Below are 23,082 nucleotides of genomic sequence, written 5' to 3'. Positions count from 1 at the left end.
TGCTAACTCCATCTGCTGACAGGAAGTTAGCCAAAACGACCGGATCGCTTACTTCTGCTTTAATATTGCAAAGATTATGGAATATTATTATGGCCTGCAGTTTTAATCAATTATTGCTTCAAATCTGCCACTCGTTCTAGCTACCGTAGACTGTAGAAGCCACACCAGCTCCAGCGTCAGCCATTGATGCAACACTAACCCAGTGTGCATGTATGTGGGCTGTGGGAGGAAACCAAAGTTCCCAGAGAGACCCCACACAGGCACAGACCGACTCGAGTCATGAATTTGATGACTTTGTGTGAATGTTCTCCGGCCTACATGTAGCTTTGGGTAAATTGAACATAGCTGTGAATGTGAATGTGGATGGAGACCTGGAAACAAAGTGACTTAGTCCATTGTATGAGTCTACACAATATGAAGACAGTCATTTTTGTTATTGTGTGACCCTATTTCAGTGAGTGTCAAATAAAAAGTTGTTTTAAATAAATGTTTTAAAAGCATGTATCAGATTTGTTATAATATACATTTTTTATTCATGTTGGTTTTATGCCATTTGAAATTAAATTGAACCACTTTTAAACAAAAGTAAGACTGAATGCCCTGAAAATGTCAAATGGTGTAACCACAAAAGAATGATAAATATTAAATATTTGATCCATCTACAGTGGATTTATAAAAAAATGTGTTTTCTTCTGAAAACATCAAATTGAAATTGAAATTGACCACTATTAATCATTTCATATGATTATTTTCTTACTTTGCCTCCTGTGCTGCTGCCATTCACACAGAAAAGGTGAGTACACATCTTCTGACCAGACAAGTCAGTCTAAAATAGTCTTTAAAACAACAAAAGAGGATGTTTTAAATACCGTTTGCACCTCTTTATACATATAATGTCATTTAGGTCTTAAAAATATGGTTTGTCTGTCTCGCTAACCATTATTTATTGTTCTTCTTTGCTACTGCTGTGAACTGTGGGTGGAAATACCAGACTAAAACTGACTAAAAAAGATTTATTTCTCTCTTTGTCACAGTTTAGATTGAGCTCCATTCATCCCAGTATATGAATAAACAATGTTTTAAACAGTAGGTCATACATCATTATGCAGTTTGTACATTTACACATTTCAGTATTTGTACACATTCCACATATTGTACCTTTAAATCAGACCTCAGACCTTTAACACTTGCAGAAAAACAACTGAAGAGCTTCACTCAAAGAGATGTGTTTAATGCCCTGTTACATTTTGCTGAAAAGCACAATTAAAAGTCATTTTAACTTTAAATGATATATGATAACTAAGTTAGGTTTAACCCTGATAAAGAGTGGGAGAGCAGCGGGTGTATCATCCGTTCATCAGACAGGTACGGCAGCAGAACTGACGGTAGAGCTTCTTCTCACAGAGACGGTTGGACTTGACCATGTCACAGAAGACCTCATCAGCTGACAGGGACAGAGAATCAGCACAATACTGAGAATACACGAACTTCACAGTCTGACAAGTTCAATATGATAAACTGAAAAACCTATGACTCAGGATAACACAGAGAATGACTTTACAACAAAAAAACCCTCATGTTTCCCAGCTATCACTTCCAAACTGCAATAGATCCTTCCACACCTTCATCTCAAATAGACTGGATGGAATGCGTTGTATTAAGGCCCAGAGGCAGCTTAAAGGGATATTTCAACATTTTGGCAAATTTGACCATTATCATAATCTCTATAGTAATAGCAGTAGGTTTGTTACCTTTTATTGTTGGTACAAGCTGTTTTTAGATTGGCGGGGCAGAGATGCAGGTTGTTCAGCTAACGCTACGGAGGTGCACAGTATTTCCACGTTTCCCCCATCAAATACACAATCCAACAACTCCAAAACGCTCTTGTGGGCAAGTTGTGACCTGCACATTCACCACGCTATGAGAAAAACCCATGATGATGGACCAATAAACCAACACACAGTCCCTATCATCCCATGAACCACACCACTGGCACAACAAAATAGAACAACTGACTACACTGTATAATATGGTTATCTTGACACATGAAGCAAATACTCAGAACTACTTGTGCTTTTGAAATCACTCCACCCAGCAGCCGTGTCTGGACTGTAGTTTTGGCTGCATTTGCCTCGAAAACAACTCTCGTAACGTTCCTTTATTATTTCATAGCGTGGCGAATGTGCAGGTCACAACTTGTCCAGGAGATGTCCACGGGATTGTGTATTTCATGAGTTTGAGATGGAAATACCATATGCCTCCGTTGCGTTAGCTGAGCAGCTCACGTCTCTGCCCCGCCGATCTAAAAACAGCTTGCACCGACAATTAAAGGTAATGAACCTACTGCTAAAACTATAGGAATTATGGCAATAGATTTGCCAAAATGTTGAAATATCCCTTTAAGGCTGTTCATGTCCAGACTTGAAGCCAAGAACCGACATCCTCACTACATCAGCTGTGGCTCTGAACCTCAAACTCACCGTTACTACATGATGCATTCACGATACATGTCCTGCTGACCAGACTGTAACCCTCTCTGCATCTGATGCAGGTTGTTCCCGGGCCGGTGCAGCTCAGACAGTTCTCTTCACACCTGGAGCCACAGAGCAACATGAAGCCAGCAGAACAGATCTGAGATCAGCAAATGATTGAGTCAGTGGTGTCTGTGAGTCACTCACCTGTGACACAGTTTATGAGGGACTCCTGCTGCCTCTCCAGAGTAGTAGCCAGGAGAACAGGTGTGCACACACCTCCAGCCCTGCTGCATGTAGCCCCCAGCACACTGGATACACTCCTCCTTACCTGGCCCTGCAAGATTGAAACCTGCAGGTCACTGGGTCATATATTACAGCAGCTAGTCCAGTCATTTTATGAAAAAAGGTTGAACAAATTGCAACAGAAGCAAACTCAACTGATTTTGTATCCTCAACATGTCCTGAGTGAGGGAAAAAAAAGCCCCGAAGAATCCCATTAGGGGAAAGTTTTGAAAAAGACCCAAATATAGCCTATAGGGTAAACTTTTTAACCTTTAGACATCTCCATGAAAATTACTGGTCCCTTTATGAACCTCTGGAGTCAACTCATTCCAATTTTCAAGCTGGTACCACCACAGCACCTTTATATACATGTGCCGTCAAAACGGTGGAGTTTATGCAAATTTATGCAAATTTGCTCATGTTAACAAAGAATTTCAAAAAACTTGTAATACATTTTTTGTTTTTCTTAATGTAAGGAATCAACTCAGTAATTTTCATGGAGATATCTAAAGGTTAAAAATTGTACCCTATTCAGGTGAGAAAAATAATTAATAGGCGTATGAATGGGCTATATTTGGGTCTTTTTCGAAACTTTCCCCTAATGGGATTCTTCGAGGCTTTTTTTCCCTCACTCAGGACATGTTGAAGATACAAAATCAGTTGAGTTTGCTTCTGTTGCAATTTGTTCAACGTTGACCCCTTTTTTGGCTTAAAATTACTGGACTACACCTACACTTGAATCTTTTTAATCACAGGTCTGTTTCTCTCAGGATTCTGCAAATACAAACACACTGACCTGTACAAGTCCTGCAGGAGGAATGGCATGAGCTGCACGTCATCTCCTCCAGGTGAAAAAAGGTTCCATTGGTGCATTCAGGAACACAAGTCATCCCTGCCAGACTGCAAACAAAAACCACAGCTACGTTACAATATTTCTTAATAATAAAAGCTCAAATATTACCATGTGTGTTTATGTACCTGTAGCCTTCACTGCAGGCGCTGCATCTGTCTGCGTACATTAGGCATCTCATACAGGTGTCGTGACACCTCAGACACTGTCTCTGATCTGCCACAAACAACACACACTCAGGACCGTTGTATCCACAAGTTTCCACGTCATCTATGGTCAAAACCGGAAGCCGGTTTTGCATTTCCAGTGGAATTGTACGTTTACATTTCCATGGTTTTCAGTCGTTGTCATAGTTGCGGTAAACGCATGGATCTATTAACGCTGGCTTTTAACACGGATGTCAATTTGTGTGATATCCATTGTTACTGTAAAAGCTGGTGTGATGATCCATGCGTTTTACAGATTTTCATTGAAAAAGACAAAAAAACATGCATTTACCGCGACTACCCATGGAAACGTAAACATAAAATTCCACTGGAAGAGCAAAACCGGCTTATGTTTTTGACGTTCGGAAAAAGGTGGATAGGGGGGAAAGGTGAAGATAATTCTAGGGGCCCACCACCAAGTAGGGCCCACAAGAAACCCAAGTACAGTAGTCTAATCTTTGTATGACTGAATTATTCTGCATAAAACCCTGACTAATACTCAGTAACGCTGCATTAGCATCAAAACAAAGTAAATAAAAAATGATAATACATACGTAGTCTAAGAAAAAAAGTGGAAAAGTAAGGGGACAGGGGCCCACTTTAGTATTCTTTTAGGGGGCCCAGAATTCCTAGCAGCGGCCCTGCTCACTACATACAGAGTCACAACATTCTGAAACCTGCACTAGGCTGAAACTAAGCCCACAGCCAACAGGAAAACTGACAATGTGAGAGAAAGGTTGTGAAGCCCTGATGGATGTGACTATACATAATCAGTTATTTAAAAAATAAAATAAAAACAAGAACTAGATGTGTGAACTTACTCTGGTCAGCAAAGTAGCCTGTGGGGCAGGTCTCCACGCAGCTGGAGTTGAGCGTGTTGAGGTAAAGACCTCGTCGACAGGAGAGACAGTCTCCTGGTAATCGACCCTCGCATCTCTCGCAGCCTCTAAAGCAGCGTCGACAGCGGCGGGACGCTGTGTCCTCGTAGTGTCCCAGTGGACAGTGGCTCACACATTTTCTCCACAGACAGAGAGGGGACAAAGGCAGTTGGCACAAAAAAAACTGCAGCTAATGTGAGAGAGAGATTGTGGGAACCAAAACAATCAGCTAAGAAGCTATAACATCTGCTGGTCTGCCCCTTACCTTCCACTTCTCAGGCTGCCTGAGCTGAAGTGGACACAGTTGAGACAGTGGTCAGCATCTGGTCCGTCACAGCCCTGGTCTCCACATTCACTGTGGCAAGGTCCTTGATGGACACCACATGGATTATGATCAACAACACCACCACCACCACCACCACTGTCAGTGTGTGAGGACCATGAGGTGTTTGGATCTTCTCACCATTGTACTCGTCTTCCTCCGACTCCTCCAGGAGCTCCTCTGGCTCTGGGATCTCCAAACCCCTGGAGGAGGCATGCTGACCTCCGTGGGGCTGGTAAGGGTCCTGAGATGTGCCATAAAGGATCAGTGTCCATTCTTTGAGGTTGCCTGAGTCGAGGAGCAATCATGATAATAATCGTGATACATCTTTTGAGTTTAATGTAAATGTGAACCTGAGTGTATGTGTGGTTGGACCTTACCCAGTACCTCGGGGTTACGTGGCTTTGACGGTGAGTCAATAATCTCTAGAGTCCATGTGCCTTCTGCCCTCTCACCCCAAAAATGAACTGTCATGAACTGCCAGTCCCTGAAGCCCTCGCTGGAGCTGTCAAACTTCCTGTGGACAGTGGGGCAAGAGGGGGGCAGATAAGGTGATGTACACACATCCTTCTTCTTTCTGCAGGTTTGAAGATAATGATCCACTATGTGCATCGACTATCAAGAAACAGACTTAGTTACGACTTTACTTCCTGTGCTGCCACACTATTTTGATCCTACCGAACCAAAATGCCCAGTGACTGTAATCTTTGACCTGGTTAAAGGGATATTTCAAGAAAATTCACCTATTGCCATAATCCCTAGGTTCATTACCTTTAATTGTGGGTGCAAACTGTTTTTAGATCGGCGGGGCAGAGACGTGAGCTCTGCACGGTGCGTGGTACTAACGCCTTTCCCTCATCAAACTCATCAAATACACAATCCAACAATTCCAAAACTGTTTGGAACTCTGGTGGACAAGTTGTGACATGCACATTCACCACGCTATGAGATAATAATGGAACATTACGAAACAGAGTTGTTTTCGGGGCAAATGCGTAGCTGGAACTACATTCCAGACACGGCTGCTCGGCAGAGTGACTTCAAAAGCGCAAGTAGTTCTGAGTATTTGCTTCATGTGTCAAGATAACCATTATACAGTGTAGTTAGTTGTTCTATTTTGTTGTGCCAGTGGGATGATAGGGACTGTGTGTTGGTTTATTGGTCCATCATCATGGGTTTTCCCAAAAAAACAATACGCTTACCTCACAGACAACAGTGTAAACAGTATTTAATAAAAAACTATCATGAAAACGGTTCAGACCTCTGCGGATAGAACCAGAACCACTGGACTATTTGATAAAAGGCCACCATGATCTTCATATACAGTCAGACCTAAACTGTACATCAGTGCACATAGTTCAGCTCTCACCTCTTGGCCAGCAGCTGTGTTCTCGTCCCCAGTGGAGAGATGAGGTTGATCTCCAGGTCTCCTCGTCGTGGGTGGGCTATCAGAACCTTGACCACCACATGCTCCAGGTAGTCCACGTGATGCTCGGGATCTTCTGAACATCCGGATGTGGTGATGCTGCTGTTTACACTCTGACCAGCATGGATGTACCTGAGCATAGATCATCAGTGTTAGCACGTGTATCATGAAGATTACATCTTAGCCATTAGAATTATATGGTAACACTTTACTTGAATAGGTATTCATAAGACTGACATAAACTGTCATAACCATGACATAACAGCTGTCATAAACATCAATGAATACTTATGACAGCTGTCGTTAAGTGTAATTCGGTAAGTTATGTCACTTTTGATGCAAAGTTGACATTATTTGAGATGTTCCTTGTTATGAGAACTTGACATCATTTTTAAAGTTTGGCAATTAGGTCTGCTATGACAGTTTAAAGCAGAAGTAAGCGATCCGGTCGTTTTGGCTAATGCTGCGTTCCAGGCAGGCTTTTGAAACCGTAAATTACAGCTTCAAGTCACAACTTACGACTTTGTAGCGTTCCAGGCAACCCACTCGTGTTTTTCCGACCTGTTTTACCTGTGAAAGTCACTATAACGGCCACTCGTAACTTCCGACCCGTGAACTCGTACCAGATCGAACTGGTACGACTTCACAGGTCGGAAAAACACGAGTTACGGGCTGCCTTGAACGCACCATAACAGTCCTCGTCCCTACGTCACCACATTCACGGCGTCCCTTGGCTGCACACACAGCCCTTCATGCCGTTCTCTCTCCTCATTGGATAAAAACTGTAGGATACGATAAATGTTTTCTCCTCGGCTCAGAGCAGAGCAGAGTGACTGACAGACCCGTGTTTCGGTCCAAACACTCTATGTAAGTGATTGCTGTCGGAAGATATAACTATTTAAGACTTATATTAACACAAATATATCACTTACTTCTGCTTTAAATTGTCTTTATGTCAAGTTGTCAGAACAAAAACATCTCAAACAATGTCAACTTTGCATTAAAAGTGACATAACTTACCGAATGACACTTAACGACAGCTGTCATAAGTATTCATTGATGTTTATGACAGCTGTTATGTCATGGTTATGACAGTTTTTAGTCAATCTTATGAATACCTATTCAAGTAAAGTGTTATATATATTGATGTCCATGTAAAGTACATGAGCAGAGGGTGCACGTGTCTCATGATGGATGTCTTGGAGATATTTATGGTAAATCTTTAACAAAAACCTTTGATGTAATAGATAAAGTAATATAATTTCAAACAGGTGTTGTCCAGTTGGGATCCCATGAGGTGAGTCTATGTTCCTGTGCCCAACCAGGTTGAGTTTTTTCCAGCTGACACACTGCACCTACCGGCCCCTCACCTCACCTGGTGCGTCGCTCAGGCTTCTTACTGCAGGTGTGATGAGAAGGAACCGTCCTCCACTTTGCAGCCTCCAGTACCATGGCCTCTGCATCCACCAGACCAAAACCATACAGGTGGCTGACTGATCACCAAACCCAGAGCAAAGAAGGAGAGTATGAGACCCTACGTGACCTCACTTTATTTAAAACCACATCTTTATACTTCAAGTGTTCAAGTATAAACCAGTGGATGTACTATGTTAGTATAGAGGTAGAATGCAGTGTGCCTCTGTGTCCTGCAGCATTGGTCTTCCAGTCATCAGCTTTCAGGTGGACAGGTCGGGACGTCTTCACCAGAAGATGCTGCACATCCCTCCACGTCAGCAGAAGGCTGCAGAAACAGAGACCCAGCTCAGATCATCTGACCACACACACTGGCTCATCCTCTCTGTCTCTGCCAGTGACTTTTCTCTACCTTTGGTCAACTTGACCTTACAGTGAATTCACATATGTAGACACATAGGAAGAAGTGAGAAACTATTCATTAAAGGATCAAGGTGGTAATGATTCTATATTGTTCTAAATGTTAGAATCTCCCATGAAAAGAATCAAACCAGTATCACAAGTCCTCTAAAGCCATTGGTTCCCAAACTGGGGTCTGGGATTTCAGGGGGTCCACAGAGCTTTGTCTGTTCTGAGATTGTGAAGTTATTAGTGCTGGGCTCTCAGCGGCAAATAAATCAAAACTCATCAGTCCAGTTACTTTGCCACCTTTTGGTGCGGGCCATGTTATTAATTATCTCACTTACTTGGGTATTTCACTCTAGTCTGGGGCCGTTGACTCGCTGTTTTGGTTTAGTTGTGCCGAAAAGAGACAGACTGCTTGCCGAAAAACGACAGGAACGCACATCGGCGGCTTTGCATTTACCTCGAAAACAACTTGGCCTATTATCATTTCATAGCGTGGTGAATGTGCAGGGGTCCATTTCCAGAAAGCGGGATTAGTGGAAACTCTGAGTTTTCCAGCTCAGGCTCAGTCAACCCGGAGCTAGGGATTTGACTCAGAGTTTGTTGAGCCTGCTTCCTGAAACAGACCCCTGGTCACAACTTGTCCACGAGAGCGTTTTGGTATTGGCGTCACGGTATTTCCGGCTTTCCCGCAAAACTCATCAAATAGCCTACACAATCCACGGTAGGAAATACCATGAGCCTCTGTAGCGGTTACTGAGCGGCCTGCACACTCGATCACACTTGGGCACTTGGCGTGTGAGTTTATGTGGGCTAGTGTAAGTGTGCAAGTGTGCCCCATTTCTCCAACAACCAAAAGTGCAGCACGCCTAATTTGCATTTTACCCACACTGACGGTAAGACGGCAACGGACCGGTATTTGTATAGTATAAGTCAACCCTCTTGACCAAACCAAAAGCATGAAGACCACCACTGGAGGTCATATTCAATGGAATTAAAACACCAATGGTTGACAGACAAACACACAGATATTGAAGCAGAGGGAGAGATGATTATGACAACAAAGAAAACAGAACTGACTTGGCCTCCAGGGCGAGGGCTATGATTCCAGCCACAATGGGAGCAGAGACTGACGTGCCGGTGTGACCATCAGTACAGCGCTGACGTAGGTCAGTGGTCACCTGCAGGGAGAGCACAATCACACGGACGTGTCTGTAAAAACAGAAGCCATCCACATAAAATATTAACTCAGTTAGTATGACATCATTTAATCAGTCGTTCCACCTTGGAGGAGTTTATGGTGAAAGTGGATGTGATAATTAGAAGATGTGGAAAAAAGTACTACCTAGCGAAATTTCCTGCAACTACAATATCACAGTAAAAGTACTTACTGTGTTTAGGCCAGAGTAAAAGTACATCTGTGTCACAGATTTCACTGTGTGAAGTGTCACCTACTTTGACACAGATTATTGATCCTGATTCAGCAGCATGTTTTTGTTGTTTTCTATGCTTTCGTCTTCTCTCTTAGACCTAAACTGAGAGATACTTTATTCATCCCAAGGGAAATTCAAGCATCCAGTAGTGCAGACATACATATATATAGACATATAAAGGTATATAAGAGCGGTATAACACAAAGATAAGAAAAGTAAGAAAAATATACATCCATATAAACTATACATGAATATGATAGTAAAATAGATTAGAATAAATAGAGAAAAAAGAAGACATCGGTACCAACTGACTGACTGGACACACTTGGCCTACAAAGCAATAAACAGTGTCACCAGCTGTCAAGACCTCTGAGCTGATCTGGGTCAGATCTGTCCACAGAGTCCAAACTAAACTGAAATGAACTGAAATCGTCACATATTTACACTGAAGAGGTGGAATATTTGTATACCTGCCACTGAAACAGCTGGACTCAGTGTGTTTGTGTCTAAGTGTGTGTGTGTGTGTGTGGCGCGCACAGTGGGTCATAACTTATTGAACTTGGACTGTTGCCCATAGACCTTGAACCTTGGTTCTCACCAACATTCAAGTAGCAGTGGTAACAGATGTTCTCTCCAGTAGTAAGTGCCTGCAGGCCCAGGGGCTGCAGCGTCAGGACCTTAGTTTTTCACAACAGTGCCAGACACAACATAGGGGTACTAGGAGCTGAATTAAGGACCACAGTTTCAGGACCAAATTTCTAGCCCATTTTTCTTGTTTCTTGTTGTGCCAGCACAACCTAGTAATTAGAGATACCAGAAGCTGGTTTCAGTTGATTGGAACAGAGCTGAGCTGCAGAACCAGTAGTGAAAGTCCTTGCAGCACTTGATATAGTGTGTTTCAATTCTTTAAGATCATTACACAAACAATTAGCCCCTAACATGATCACTCTACCAGAATATATTTTAATTCCTATATTCTGGAGTAAAATGAGTCTGATCCATGACATCACTTCATGTAGTCTTCTTAAAGACACATCATGCATTATACATGATATGTCCTTTTCGCTTTGTGGCAGCATTGATTCATGCTTGACAAAACAACATGGGGTGTTGCTTAAGTATGAAAAAATATACTATATAGAAAATATTAATATTCATTTTAAGCTAATGCTGCTAACGTGTATAATTTGCATAATAGATCATAGAGGATATGTTCCTATACTATAGTATTTGACAATGCAGCTCCAGGAACACAGTTGTGTATTCAAAATGATATATAATATCATCATTCTAAGTGTGGCTGGGTCAATAAAGTGATCATTCACATACAGTACTGACACTCCATTCACCGTCCATTTACTTCTACACAAAATGTCGTCCAAGTCACTAGGTGGCAATGTTACGTAAACAACACAGTCGTGAAACTGCAGCTTCCGCGTTTGAAGGAACTCCACACTCCTGCCCCGCAGCCTGCAGGTGGCAGTAATGAGTAACAGAAGACAAAGGGGTAGAAAAAAGCGGAAAATATGCTGGTAGCAGAGTAGTTAAAGCATGCAACGGTTTCTGTATTAACTTGTAAAGTTGTGTACACACTTGGTGTCATTCCAAATATGTATTGTTCCTGTTGTGCCACAGGAATATTGCATCATGTTTCTTATTCCCATATCTATAAAAGGCCGAGGTCGTCTTTCATCCTGAGAAAGAGCAGACACGGTCCAGAATAGAAACAAAAATAAACATATGCCCGTTTTACGTGTTTGGTTTGTCTTGATTGGCCATGTCTCAAGCTAGTGTGTGGGTTCCCTCTTTGTTCAAAGGTCACAATCAGAGAGATGAAGACATAAAGAACTGTTTAACTGGCCTCCACCTTAAACACAGTCAGGGAGAGCTTGTTCTGGTTAGTTTAAACCACAGCATTATATTGACACTGAGCCAAAGCCAAGACCAGATTCTCATTATCATCTATCACACACCGCAGGGCTCAGCATTAATACCTGTGTGTGATGCAGCCTGGTGTAAACGCTGATCATCATGTATTTTCATGTGATCATTTCTCACCACTGTCTGGGCAAACACATCTTTCTCTGAGCTTTGGTCTTTCTTTACACATCCACACGCACACGCGCGCACACACACACACATGTATACACAACCTTGTAACAACCTTTGTACACGATGGCTTCACAACAGTGAGTATGCTACATGCCTCACCTCATACCTCATCATGAAGGTTGCCTAGGGAGCTGATCTCACTATAATGACACATCAAAAGTCTCAGAGCTTTGGTCAACAGATGATAACAGTGTTTTTTCAGACTATCGGTCAAATAACAAGAACATGAACACATGAACACATATACAGCTCAGCTTCAACAATGTGGCTAACTGCATAGCATTCTGTCACCAACACAAGCTGTGACTTCTGATTTGTTGCAGGGCAAGATCAGCAATGTACATCTTATGTAATGTAAATGACACATGCACATGAATGAACATGAAAGCTGTGTCAATTTATTCCTCACTATTTGTCTGTTTAAGAGCACAACAGTTTCATTGTTCTAACATTTAAGTGGCAGAAATCTGATGATGATAAAATGAGTGCCTTATCCCAAGGCTATACTAAATATGGATACTCAAGCTTCATGTGTGGACATTAGGGTTGCAAAGGGGCGGAACATTTCCGGTAAATTTCCAGAAACTTTCCATGGGAAGTTAAGCTGGGGAATTTTGGAAATATTCCAAATTGGAAAGTTTCCATGGGAATTATGAGAATTATGGGAATTTATGGGAATTAACTGGAAATTGGGGGTAATTTTTTTAATATATATATATTTGGGGGGCTTTTTATTGCCTTTAATTGATAGCACAGTGGAGAGAGAGACAGGAAATGGGCGGCAGAGAGGGGGAATGACATGCAGGAAAGGGCTGCCCGATGCGGGATTCGAACCGGGGCCGCCTGCAGTGAGGACTGTAGCCTCAACATGGGGCAGCAGCTCTACCAAGTGAGCCCCCAAAATTGGGGTGGCGTTTAGCAGCCCAGTGCATGTCGGGAGTGTGGCCTCAACAGCCCTGCAGTAAGCAATGTGCTGTGTGCATATGATTGAGGAATGAAAGTTTCCAACTTTGAAAATTCCTGGAATTTTGCAACCCTAGTGGACATTAACAAATAAAGGGAAAGTCAGAATTATAAACACTTGCTTCAAAACACATGTGAAGATATAAAGGAAACATCCATCCATTGTCTATACTGCTACTCCATGCAGGATGGCAGGGAGGCTGGAGCCAGCTGACAGGGTGGGGGTGGGATACACCCTGGACAAGTCATCATGTGTGACAGGCTGACACAGAGAGACCAACAAGGCACACATACTCACATACACACAGTGATTTTGAATCCCCAATCCACCTATTGTGTATGTCTCTGGACTGTGGAAGAACCTGAAGCAAACCGACGGAGGCACAGGGAGAACATGTGAACTCCTCCCAGACAGGCCCCAGCCCAGCCCTGGGAAAAATACTGATCTGAAGCTAAAAGGTCCAAACTTAATTCATTACAGACAGACATTATGGAATTCACACCTACCAACAGCTGAATCAAGGAGAAGGACTGATTCAAAGATGCTGGCTTCTTATAGCCAACAGTGTTCAACGGTGAGCCAGTAAGTTTTACTGCATGGAAAAAACTCCTTCATGTCATTTATAGACAAAAAGAGCATGCTGAAAATACACTGTTTTATCTGAAGAGGGATTAAGATCCTGGAAAAATCAGCAATCGGCCAGGAATCTGTTATTGAGAAAGCATTTCAGGGAAACTGGACAAAAACAGGTGTTGAGGGACTATAAGGGATTTTGCAAACTTCATAAATGCCTGCATGCAGAAACTGTCAAGAGTCGGCAGCTGTCAGATCAGATGGAACCGACAAGTTACAAAGGCGCTTTTACCAGTTTCCCAGTGTCAATGACTTTGCAGTATTCTTCTGCCTGTAGCTCTGTCTGCTCCCCTCCAGCCCTGACCCCCAGCCTTGGGTATCCCTACTCTCTGCTCCCTGGACGAACCTGCTTTCCTGCTCTAAGCCCAGTTCCAGCCCCAATCAAACGCCCTGTTCCACCCAGCTAGCCACAACCCAGACCTATCCATCATACGTTCCTAAGAAATACTCAGATCAAAATCATCAAGTCTCCTGGGTGAAGTTGGGTTCACAAACTGCCTTCATGATGGTAACTACTTACAGGGATAGTTCAACATTTTGGCAAATTGGCCCATTGCCATAATGCCTATAGTCATAGCAGTAGGTTCGTTACCTTTATTTGTTGGTGCAAGCTGTTTTTAGAACGGCGGAGCGGAGGCTCATGGGATTTCTTGGTTTCCCTCATCAAACTCATCAAATACACAATCCAACAACTCCACAACGCTCTGGTGAAAAAGTTGTGACCTGCACATTCACCAGACTATGAGATAATAACGGAACGTTACGAGACAGAGTTGTTTTAGAGGTAAATTCATGCAAAACCGCTGATGCGTGTTGCCTTCAGGGACAGTTTTTCAGCAAGCGGTCTCTGTATTTCCCTCTAAAACAACTCTGTCTCGTAACGTTCAGTTATTATCTCATAGCGTGGTGAATGTGCAGGTCACAACTTCTCCACCAGAGCGTTTTGGAGTTGTTGGATTGTGTATTTGATGAGTTTGATGAGGGAAACCAAGAAATCCCATTAGCCTCTGTAGCGTAGCTCTGAGCAGCTTGCGGCTGCCCTCGGCTCGGCCGTTCTAAAAAATAGCTTGCATCAACAAATAAAGGTAACAAACCTACTGCTATGACTATAGCAATTATGGCAATGGGTCAATTTGCCAAAAATGTTGAACTATCCCTTTAAAAGATGTAAAAGACATGATTACCTCAGACACAATGGATGATTCCAGGGAAGGACAACCAACAAGTCTGTCAGTGATTGTTGGAAGCTAGTCATCTTTAAGATGTCTGGCAGAGTTTTAACCTGACAGTAATTAAATGCATGCATTAACTCTGAACCACTCTGCCGGTAACTTGTGTAATGGGAAATTTTGGTGTAACCCATTGTATGCTTTACAAGGGGTGTATAACCATGTTAACTAAGTGAACCTCCTTTCACTTTGTGGAAAGTGGTATTCAGCTAATACTTTTCTGATACCTGTATGACATGCACCAGACACAAATCACTGAATCTACACAGAGCAGGTTAAAGGTCAGACCGGTGCTCTGTGTTAATTTACAAGGGGAGTTGTGTCCTGGCGGTGGAGCCAGGCACAGCTATCACAGCCATATATTTTGTCTGTTGTTCAAATGTGTTTTGGGAACTATAAAGATAGCGCCCGGGTGAGCCTCTTCAGCTCACTCACTCACTGACTGTACTCCTGTGCAGTTGTGTTGTGTGACTCCATTCATGAATGCCTTTTATTAAAACTCAAGAAAGACAGCTGACGTGTCCAGTTATCCTTTTTTAAATACTTTGGTGAAGGAACAACATTTTTTGCCACCACACTTGTCAACTGTCACCACGAGGAACTGTAAATGTGTTGGTTCATGGTTGCAGTTACATGTGGATGAATCCAGTACTTACAATCTTCCTCTCATTAAACTCTCCACTGCTGTAGGTGGTGGCTATGATGGAGCTGCAGGCCTCCAGGTACCACGGCTTATTTCCATTCTCTGTGGTGCTGGAGATGGAGATGGTGTAGATACTGCTGGTGTAACCATCACATGAGCAGTGATCCCCCTGCCGGCCACCATTACCTGAAGCCCACACAAAAATGGACCCCAGGCCTTTGCGACCCTGATGGATGAATAATTGGTTTAGTTACAAAATCAATCAAAAGTACACACGTTTGTTTTTTCTTTGAGTCCCAACTCCCATCTGACCCTATTGATGCCTTGCTCAAAAGCCTGCTTGGTTAGCGGCCCTGGTCCATCCACTGTCTTGCCGTCATCTTTTGGCCCCCAGCTCGCACTGTAGATGTCAATGTAGTCCGGTCGGATTCCCAGGGACTTGGCCTCAACTATATCAGTCACATCCCCATCCAGCATCCGAATTCCTGCGTCCACGATAACAAACAGTATGTTTGACTAAGAAAAACTGCATTTATTTTTCAGTTGTTGGGAAAAGCAAACCGTACCTCCAATTCGAGCGTCGTAGGCAACCCCAACGATGCAATGGGAGTTATTGGCAGCCGCTGCTACTTCACCTGCACACCGAGTTCCATGTCTACATGTGAACACAGGCAGGAATTACAAGCTGGGATCTGTTTCCTGTGAACATGTCCAGTATAAAACAACCTGTAACCATGTAAATACTGGTGACAAGGACTGTTGTATAAACCACACCACCTGGAGAGAGATTTGTGCATTGTCTTCAACAGGTATTCTAGCATCACACTTCTCAACAACCTTTGTGGTGTAGACAGAGCATGTCATCCTAACACTTCAGTGTAGTTCTGCTGCACATGTAGCACAGTCACCTCACTGGCTCCTCAGGTTCATACCCTGAGTCTGGGGCGTCTTTGTGTGTGTATGTGTGTGGGGTGTGGGAAGGGGTCACATGTTAGGTTAACTGTTTAAAGTGTGAATGTAAGACAAGAGCTTCATGGAGCTAAATTGGGGTCAAATATTTTGTACTTGAAAAAGTAAAATTTGAAACTGAAATTTCAGGTTTTGATCTTGAATTTAAAAAATACATCAACGTATTCAAAATAAAAATAAATGTGCAAAAAGTTTTTTCAGGTTAAATTATGATCATCTCTGGTAATTCTATTGAATAAATCATTTATTTTCATTTTTCACTTTCATATGTTTTGATATTTGGGATCCTATTTCTTTCAGTTGCATGTTTTATCTTTTCAGATTCAGATCTTAGTTTTTTTTTTACAGTTTCAAATCTTTTTTTCAGATTCAGATCTTTCTTTTTTCAGAAAGAAATATGATCCCAAATATAAATGATTTATTCAAAAGAATTACCAGAGTTGATCATAATTATATTTAACCTGAAAAAACTTTTTGTTCATTTATTTTAATTTTGAATACATTGATGTATTTTTCGGAATTCAAGATCAAAACTTGAAATTTCAGTTTCAAATTTTACTTTTTCAAGCACAAAACATTTGACCCCAATTTGGCTCCATACTTCAGCCATTTGTTTAAGGCTTCCTCTGAGCAGCTACATCTTTAGAGCCGACTGAAAGGTGCAACTGGTGGAGACACTGATGGTTCTTTCTTACATGTTTTCATTGCGGGAATCATAACGAGGCATCGGGTCGTGATCATTCCCATTCACATCATAACTCGCGAGATGGTCCTGTAGAAATGGTTGAGGACAAAAGAGGAGTCAGTGTACACGACATCGTCCTGTGGCTTCTCAAAGTCCCTACATCCATATCTGTAGATTGCAGCATTGATAACACATACGTAGTTCTGCACAAGATCAGGGTGGTTTCTCTCAATGCCGTCATCCAGAATGGTGACAACCACATTTTTGCCGGTGTAGCCCCGCCGCCAGGCTGACAGGATGTTCATCTCTGTGCGACAGCGGCTGTTCTGGTCGCTGCAGTGCTGAAGAAAAACACATCACCTCTCATCTAGGTTTCATCAAGTGGAAATAGTAGATTTGAGTCAGTGTCCTGTACTTACAATGTACCACATGTTGGACCACTTAGGGTCATTAAAAGTTGGCCCACTATGGGCATACCGCTTTACTCTTGGTTTTACTACCTGCTGCTGGGCCCAGGCCACCTGCAAGACGGACACAGAAATGAAAACAGTGTAAAACAAGAGTGTGACCATATCTTTTATTTAATTTTCTTTTTTTTCTGCTTCTTTCATATGGTTATTTTATTCAACTTGTTTTGGTATGATTTGTTCCTGTATGACCCTGGCATTGTTTTTACAGATTTATTTCTTTTTCTTTTCTCCTTGTGCCCTGACATTCGCTGTTGAAATGCATCCAAGGAAAACTCAATAAAAATAATTTTGAAAAAAAAAGAAAGAGTAAGACAGTCTCCCACTGAGGCTCCTTTGAACAGACTTACATTTAGATAGCTTATTGTATGAATCAGTCTACTATAATATATTTTGGTTCAGTCCATGGCTCCTCCAATCTCTGTATACCAAATCATCAGTATATGAATGTGTTGGCTTGATTAGAAATGTATGAATCACTGCTCTTGAAACTGGCTGCTGGCTTTCCTCAGCTGTCAGACCTGAAGCCTGCTTGTTGCTTGTTTCATTACAGATGGTCAGACTGCTTCTTTCTGTGAGAGCAAAAGTGTTAGAGCTCACCAGTTGAGTGACAGTTAGCAATGCACATTTATTTTGCAGCTGTTTGCTAATTGGATAATGTGGCATCACACTTTGATCTAATGAGAGCTTCACAACAAAACACAGAATGGTTTGTAATAAAATCTCAGCCACACTGGCATTCTGTCCAAGAATCTGTTTCCCCTTATGAACTCATTAACCCGTTCATTTTTATAACTATAAAGAATTCTATAACTTTCTAACAGCTGAAGTTCAAAAGAAAATTGGAGATCACTCTTTTCAGTGTTGAATAAGCAGAAGTGCAGCGTAGTTTCACACCACTGATGGACTGATGAAACGAAGGGAACACAGTTTGACAGACCTCTGTGAACTGCTGCCAGTGTTGTACTCTAAACTGTGGCTGGGGTTGGCAGCTCTGCTTGGAAGGTTTTAGACAAGAGGGGAAATGTGCACGTGACCATGTCTGCTCTGTTGTACGTTGAACTCCACTCACCTTAGGATCCATATGGATGAAGCTGTGGGGGCCCTTCAGGGAGTACAGAGCCCTGCGAACCACTCTTCTGTGGTAGAAGTGGTAATGGTCCTCCAGATTTCCTATCTGATCAAACACACCACCAATAATTAATCTGATTAGTATTTAGCTTCTAATCACAAGTATTTTAATGGCTTTTACCCTGATTTGATCTAAAACTCACTGTTCCACATTCAAAACACACTGCAGTCATCTGTATATAATATATTGCATCATTTAATAAATATGCATCCTCTCTCTTGACTCTGCACCAAAAATGTGAGCAGGATTCTCTGCACACATGTGCACAGCTGGCAGGCAGGAGTCAGCCTGCAGACTACTGCTACTCTGACTCCAAACGTCCCTCTTCATTCTCTCACATACATATTTTGTTATCTTTTACAGACTCTCAACTGATAAAGAGGGAGTTTTGATGCCAGCTTTACTGTTTAGAATTGGTCAAGTAAGGAAGCTGGTGACAAACATAATCTATGCATTTTGAAAATACGATGATAAGGCTGTAGCCAACACATATGGACATGTTATGTTGAATTCCTTATTTAAACCATGGGATATGTAATTCATTTGGCTGGTGTTTATCTTTTTCTGTGCTGGCAATGTTGGAGTATGTTTCAGAAATGCCTCAAATTGGATGTTTTGTTATGTTTTAGACTTTTACAGAAAAGCCAACTGCTGCCAAGCCTTTGTCAACAGGACACCAGCCAGTGACAGCAACTTAAACTACAATGACTGCTAAGCTGGCATCCAGAGACAGCGGCCTCCTGCAGAAAACAGATCATCCTTTGTCAGGCAGAACGCTGCTCTGAGATCAGTTGTAAGGAGAGTAAATAGGCTTCATTGATAACATTAGCTTCAACAGATGTCTGCTTGGAGTAAAAGTTCCTTCACTAGTCGCCAACATCTGTCCCCAGAGGTGGACACAATCATGTCCTTTCTGCTGCTGCAGTTAGCACGCTAACCAGCTAGCTTTGGCCCTTATGTTTCTTTCCCATAGCAAGTCAGCGCAGCCTCCTGTCTGGCCTCAGAGCAGAGGTCATAATAACCTGCTGTCATGTCAGCACGACTATGACTGAGGCTCTGTGGACAGTCACCACCACTACACACGAGCAAGACATGCTCCTGACACAAATGACACAAATATGGATTGAGACTACAGAGGTTATCTGGGACATAAAGCATCATCATGTTGAACATGCTGATCTACACACCTGTCCACCTTTACAGCCTCATTGTACTCACACTCTTACAAATTGTTACTAACAGAAGAGGCTTTTATAGAAGAAGTTCAAACCAAACATTATGACATTCAGTCATGTGACCATATAGCTTGAAATGAGCTTTTCACTTCTGTTGATCATATTTAGGCATTTGACTGGTGCCAGGGCTCTCAAGTCTCTCTCAGTTTCAATCAGTTCACACGCCACATCAGCCAATCAGAAAAAACAGTATTTCTTGTTGCCGGGTAAAGTCTGGGTTTCCGCAGCGCTGCAAGCATGCGTCCTAGAATGCGCATGAATGTTCGAAAATTGGGCTTCTCTCTTTTTTTCTTTTTTTCCCCCCGCGGTCCGGCCGAGAATTAATCCTTGTGAGTCCGGCCGCATCAGGTCCAGGCTTCAACAACGGGATTGGACCGGGTCGGGTCTTTGAGAACTGTAGCAGGAATGAAGCAGCTTAAAAACTGCTCAAACGGGCGGTCGTGGGCTTTGAGAGGTTTTGTACATTTACAAGAACTTGCAGAAAATAGAAAGAGACCCAGCCTCTTGAGACCAACTTTTATTCGCTGCTACGCCCAATCAAATTGCCGTCTCTCTCCCTCCTCTCGCCTGTGCGATCAGAGTCTTCACCTACATCCGCGGAAAGCCACACTCCAGTCTAATGGGTGTCAGTGTAGCTCTGGCAATGCACGTTGGGTGTCTTCACCTACGTCCGCAGGAAGGTGAAGGCGTGGCTTTAGAGAGAAGTCTGAGGAAAGGAGCTGGGACTTTTGACTTCTGTATTTTCAAAATGTGGCTAGAACCGTTTTTCCAGGATCTCCAACCCTACCGTTAATTATCGCCTCGGCTGGCTGAGGCATGGCCAAAAAAGTACCAGGTAGCAGGTAGGAGGGCTAGAGCCTTGAGAGAGACTTTGCAGATGTGGAGTGAGGGAGGGAGGGAGGGAGGGAGGGAGGGAGGAAGGTGGGGGCAGGCAGGTGAGAGAGGGGGAGGGAGGCAGGTGAGGGTGGGTAGAGGAAGGAGGGAGGCAGATAAGCTGTTTTGGTTTGACCAAATATTTGTGCTCTTTGTTGCTTATTTTGGACCTTCGAAATAGGAATAAATTCATACTGTGGAGCTTACTGTGGCATTATTGTATGGTGAAATTTTGATATTTTGACATGTGGTAACACTTTACAATAATGGTCCCTTAATTAACGTTAGTTAGTACATTATTAAGCATTGATATATAAACTAATGTGTTAATTAATGCTGAGTAATGCATACATAATGATAACTAATTACATTATTCAACTTTTATTATTACTTAATAATTTATTAACTTTGAGTAGTAAACATTAATTAACTGCTTACTAATAGGCTACATTAATGTGTTTCCTAATCCTAAATAATAGGCTACATAATAATGATTGTTAATATATCTATAAACAGTTAATTAATGCTTAATAATGTACTAACTAACGTTAATTAAAGGACCCATTAAAGGACTTGTTATTGACGTAGCCTATGTGAGATTTTCCTTATAGCCTACATCCCTACCACTAAATCCTGCTGGACTAAGTGTCAGCGTCACGGACGAGTTTTGCTTGCACAGTTTATTTGTAATAATCCAAAAGTCACCAGAAAAATCCCATTGACTTTTTGGGGGGAATGGAACATTAAATGCTATAAAGTCAGGGCTGGATTACAAACATGTCATCCACACAGCACTCTATGATGTCTGTATTCAGCTTTGACTGTTCAAGCGCACCTTTGAACGATCACCCCGTCAAGAGACATGAATGTAAATAAGTTAATAGGCTGCAGATACATTAATGATTCTTCTGCGGGAGATAAACACAGGCCAGAGACACCACTTTACATGTATTGTTTCTGTAAACGTTGGATAACACCAGAGAAACAACTTGTTTGTAGGCCGGGCGGTAATCACATAAAGCGGCTAAACCTCTCAGCATTTTTGATTGATTTAAATGGGTTAAAGTTAGAAGAAATCCACGTGATGTCACGTGGGTTAGTTTGTTTTAAATTAGGACCGTTTCTAAAATCCGAAGAGTTATAGGTGTTTAAAGATCATTTAACGTCATAATAAAAAAAAAACCTGTCAGGGAACGTTACGCAATGCAGCTATACAGTGAACATGAAACATCCACAGTAGGAACAGAGTGCATGGTTACCTGTCCTAAGTTTATATATCCATATTTGTCTGCGATGTCATCAGCCTGCCCCGGGCCACCTGTGATCCGCACCGCCCAGTGGTTCACAAAGTGTCCCTGTCCTGAAAGCGAGTGACTGAGATCAACGGAGAACACGGTGAGAAGCCAAAGTATGAACATCCTGTCTGCGCAGTCGAGACCGCAGTGGCTTCGTGGGAGAGGAGCTGGAGCTTTAGTTCAGTGCGCTGCGCAGCTCGGAGTGAGTCAAGTCCGTCATGGTGTGCCTCCATGCCGCCGCCGCTGCTGAGCGCACAGAGGCTGAAGTCCGCGGACCAAAGCTGCTGCCTCCACCTGCGTTAAAACCACATCCTGCTCCAAACACCCAGAAAACACTTACCGCAAAAAACTGGAAGGCTTTTTGCAAACATTTGGATGTAGTAAGATGACATGTGGAAGTATGTGGAAAGAAAGGAATTGTAAAAGATAAACAAGATATTCCTTCATTCTATTTAAAAGGATTGGATTATTGTTAGGGATATAAATATTTGTGGTATTTTGCAAATTCTAGTGCTTCTTGTTTATCTTTTACAATTCCTTTCTTTCCTGCATACTTCCACATGTCAGATTACTTCATCCAAATGTTTGCAAAAAGCCCTACTAGAATTTGCAAAATACCACAAATATTTATATCCCTAACAATAATCCAATCCTTTTAAATAGAATGAAGGAATATTTAGATGAAATTGCAGGTAACAGGCAAACAAATCTGATTTTGCCAAATACTTCAAAAGTGTAGGAGGGAGTGATGGGTTTACAGGGCAATTCTACAACGAACTAAATCAAAGTCCTTCTTAAATAGGATTATTGGCAATAAATGACTCTTCAGGAGCTTTGCTCAGTAAGAATATAGATACAAGCTTCAATCTGTTCACCCGTCAAAAACTGCTCCCCAATCTAATGAACTAAGGGACACTGTTCACTAAATACAGCTCAGCAATTCTTAAAGGGATAATTCAACATTTTTGGCAAATTGGCCCATTGCCATAATCCCTAGAGTCATAGCAGTAGGTAGGTTCGTTACCCTTAATTGTCGGTGCAAGCTATTTTTAGAACGGTGGAGCAGGGCCGTGAGCTGCAGAGCTATATGGAGGCTCGTGGAATTTCTTGGTTTCCCTCATCAAATAGCCTACTACACAATCCAACAACTCCAAAA

At 42.3% G+C, this 23,082-nt stretch overlaps 1 protein-coding gene across 1 annotated transcript; it reads right to left on the bottom strand.

Annotated features, from left to right (window-relative positions):
- Positions 1-1,214: 1,214 nt before the first annotated feature.
- pcsk6 (proprotein convertase subtilisin/kexin type 6) lies at positions 1,215-22,182 on the bottom strand. Its single transcript, XM_083969272.1, has 21 exons — positions 21,891-22,182; positions 18,464-18,568; positions 17,344-17,445; positions 17,122-17,265; positions 16,935-17,011; positions 15,837-15,925; positions 15,583-15,755; positions 15,284-15,496; positions 9,337-9,437; positions 8,076-8,179; positions 7,814-7,931; positions 6,382-6,570; positions 5,393-5,529; positions 5,154-5,300; positions 4,956-5,058; positions 4,634-4,830; positions 3,735-3,822; positions 3,553-3,656; positions 2,679-2,808; positions 2,481-2,593; positions 1,215-1,444 (listed from the first exon to the last, which is right to left on the bottom strand). Exons 1-21 carry the CDS (start codon positions 22,047-22,049, stop codon positions 1,347-1,349), a joined length of 2,691 nt encoding a protein of 896 aa, XP_083825398.1. The 5' UTR covers positions 22,050-22,182; the 3' UTR covers positions 1,215-1,346.
- Between the last annotated feature and the right edge of the window lie 900 nt (positions 22,183-23,082).

The sequence above is a fragment of the Trachurus trachurus genome (genome assembly GCF_905171665.1).
Source record: "Trachurus trachurus genome assembly, chromosome: 3".
In the NCBI taxonomy this organism is placed as follows: domain Eukaryota; kingdom Metazoa; phylum Chordata; class Actinopteri; order Carangiformes; family Carangidae; genus Trachurus; species Trachurus trachurus.
The sequence above is the reverse complement of the archived record's forward strand: the minus strand, read 5'-3'. Positions and strand labels throughout refer to the sequence as shown.

Coding starts and splice junctions, on each gene's coding strand:
- pcsk6 (XM_083969272.1), bottom strand. CDS start 22,049: ATGTTCATACTTTGGCTTCTCACCGTGTTCTCCGTTGATCTCAGTCAC. Junction 4,831..4,955: donor GGCAGCCTGAGAAGTGGAAG/GTAAGGGGCAGA, acceptor CTGTCTGTGGAG/AAAATGTGTGAGCCACTGTC. Junction 2,594..2,678: donor CCTCATAAACTGTGTCACAG/GTGAGTGACTCA, acceptor CTGTGGCTCCAG/GTGTGAAGAGAACTGTCTGA.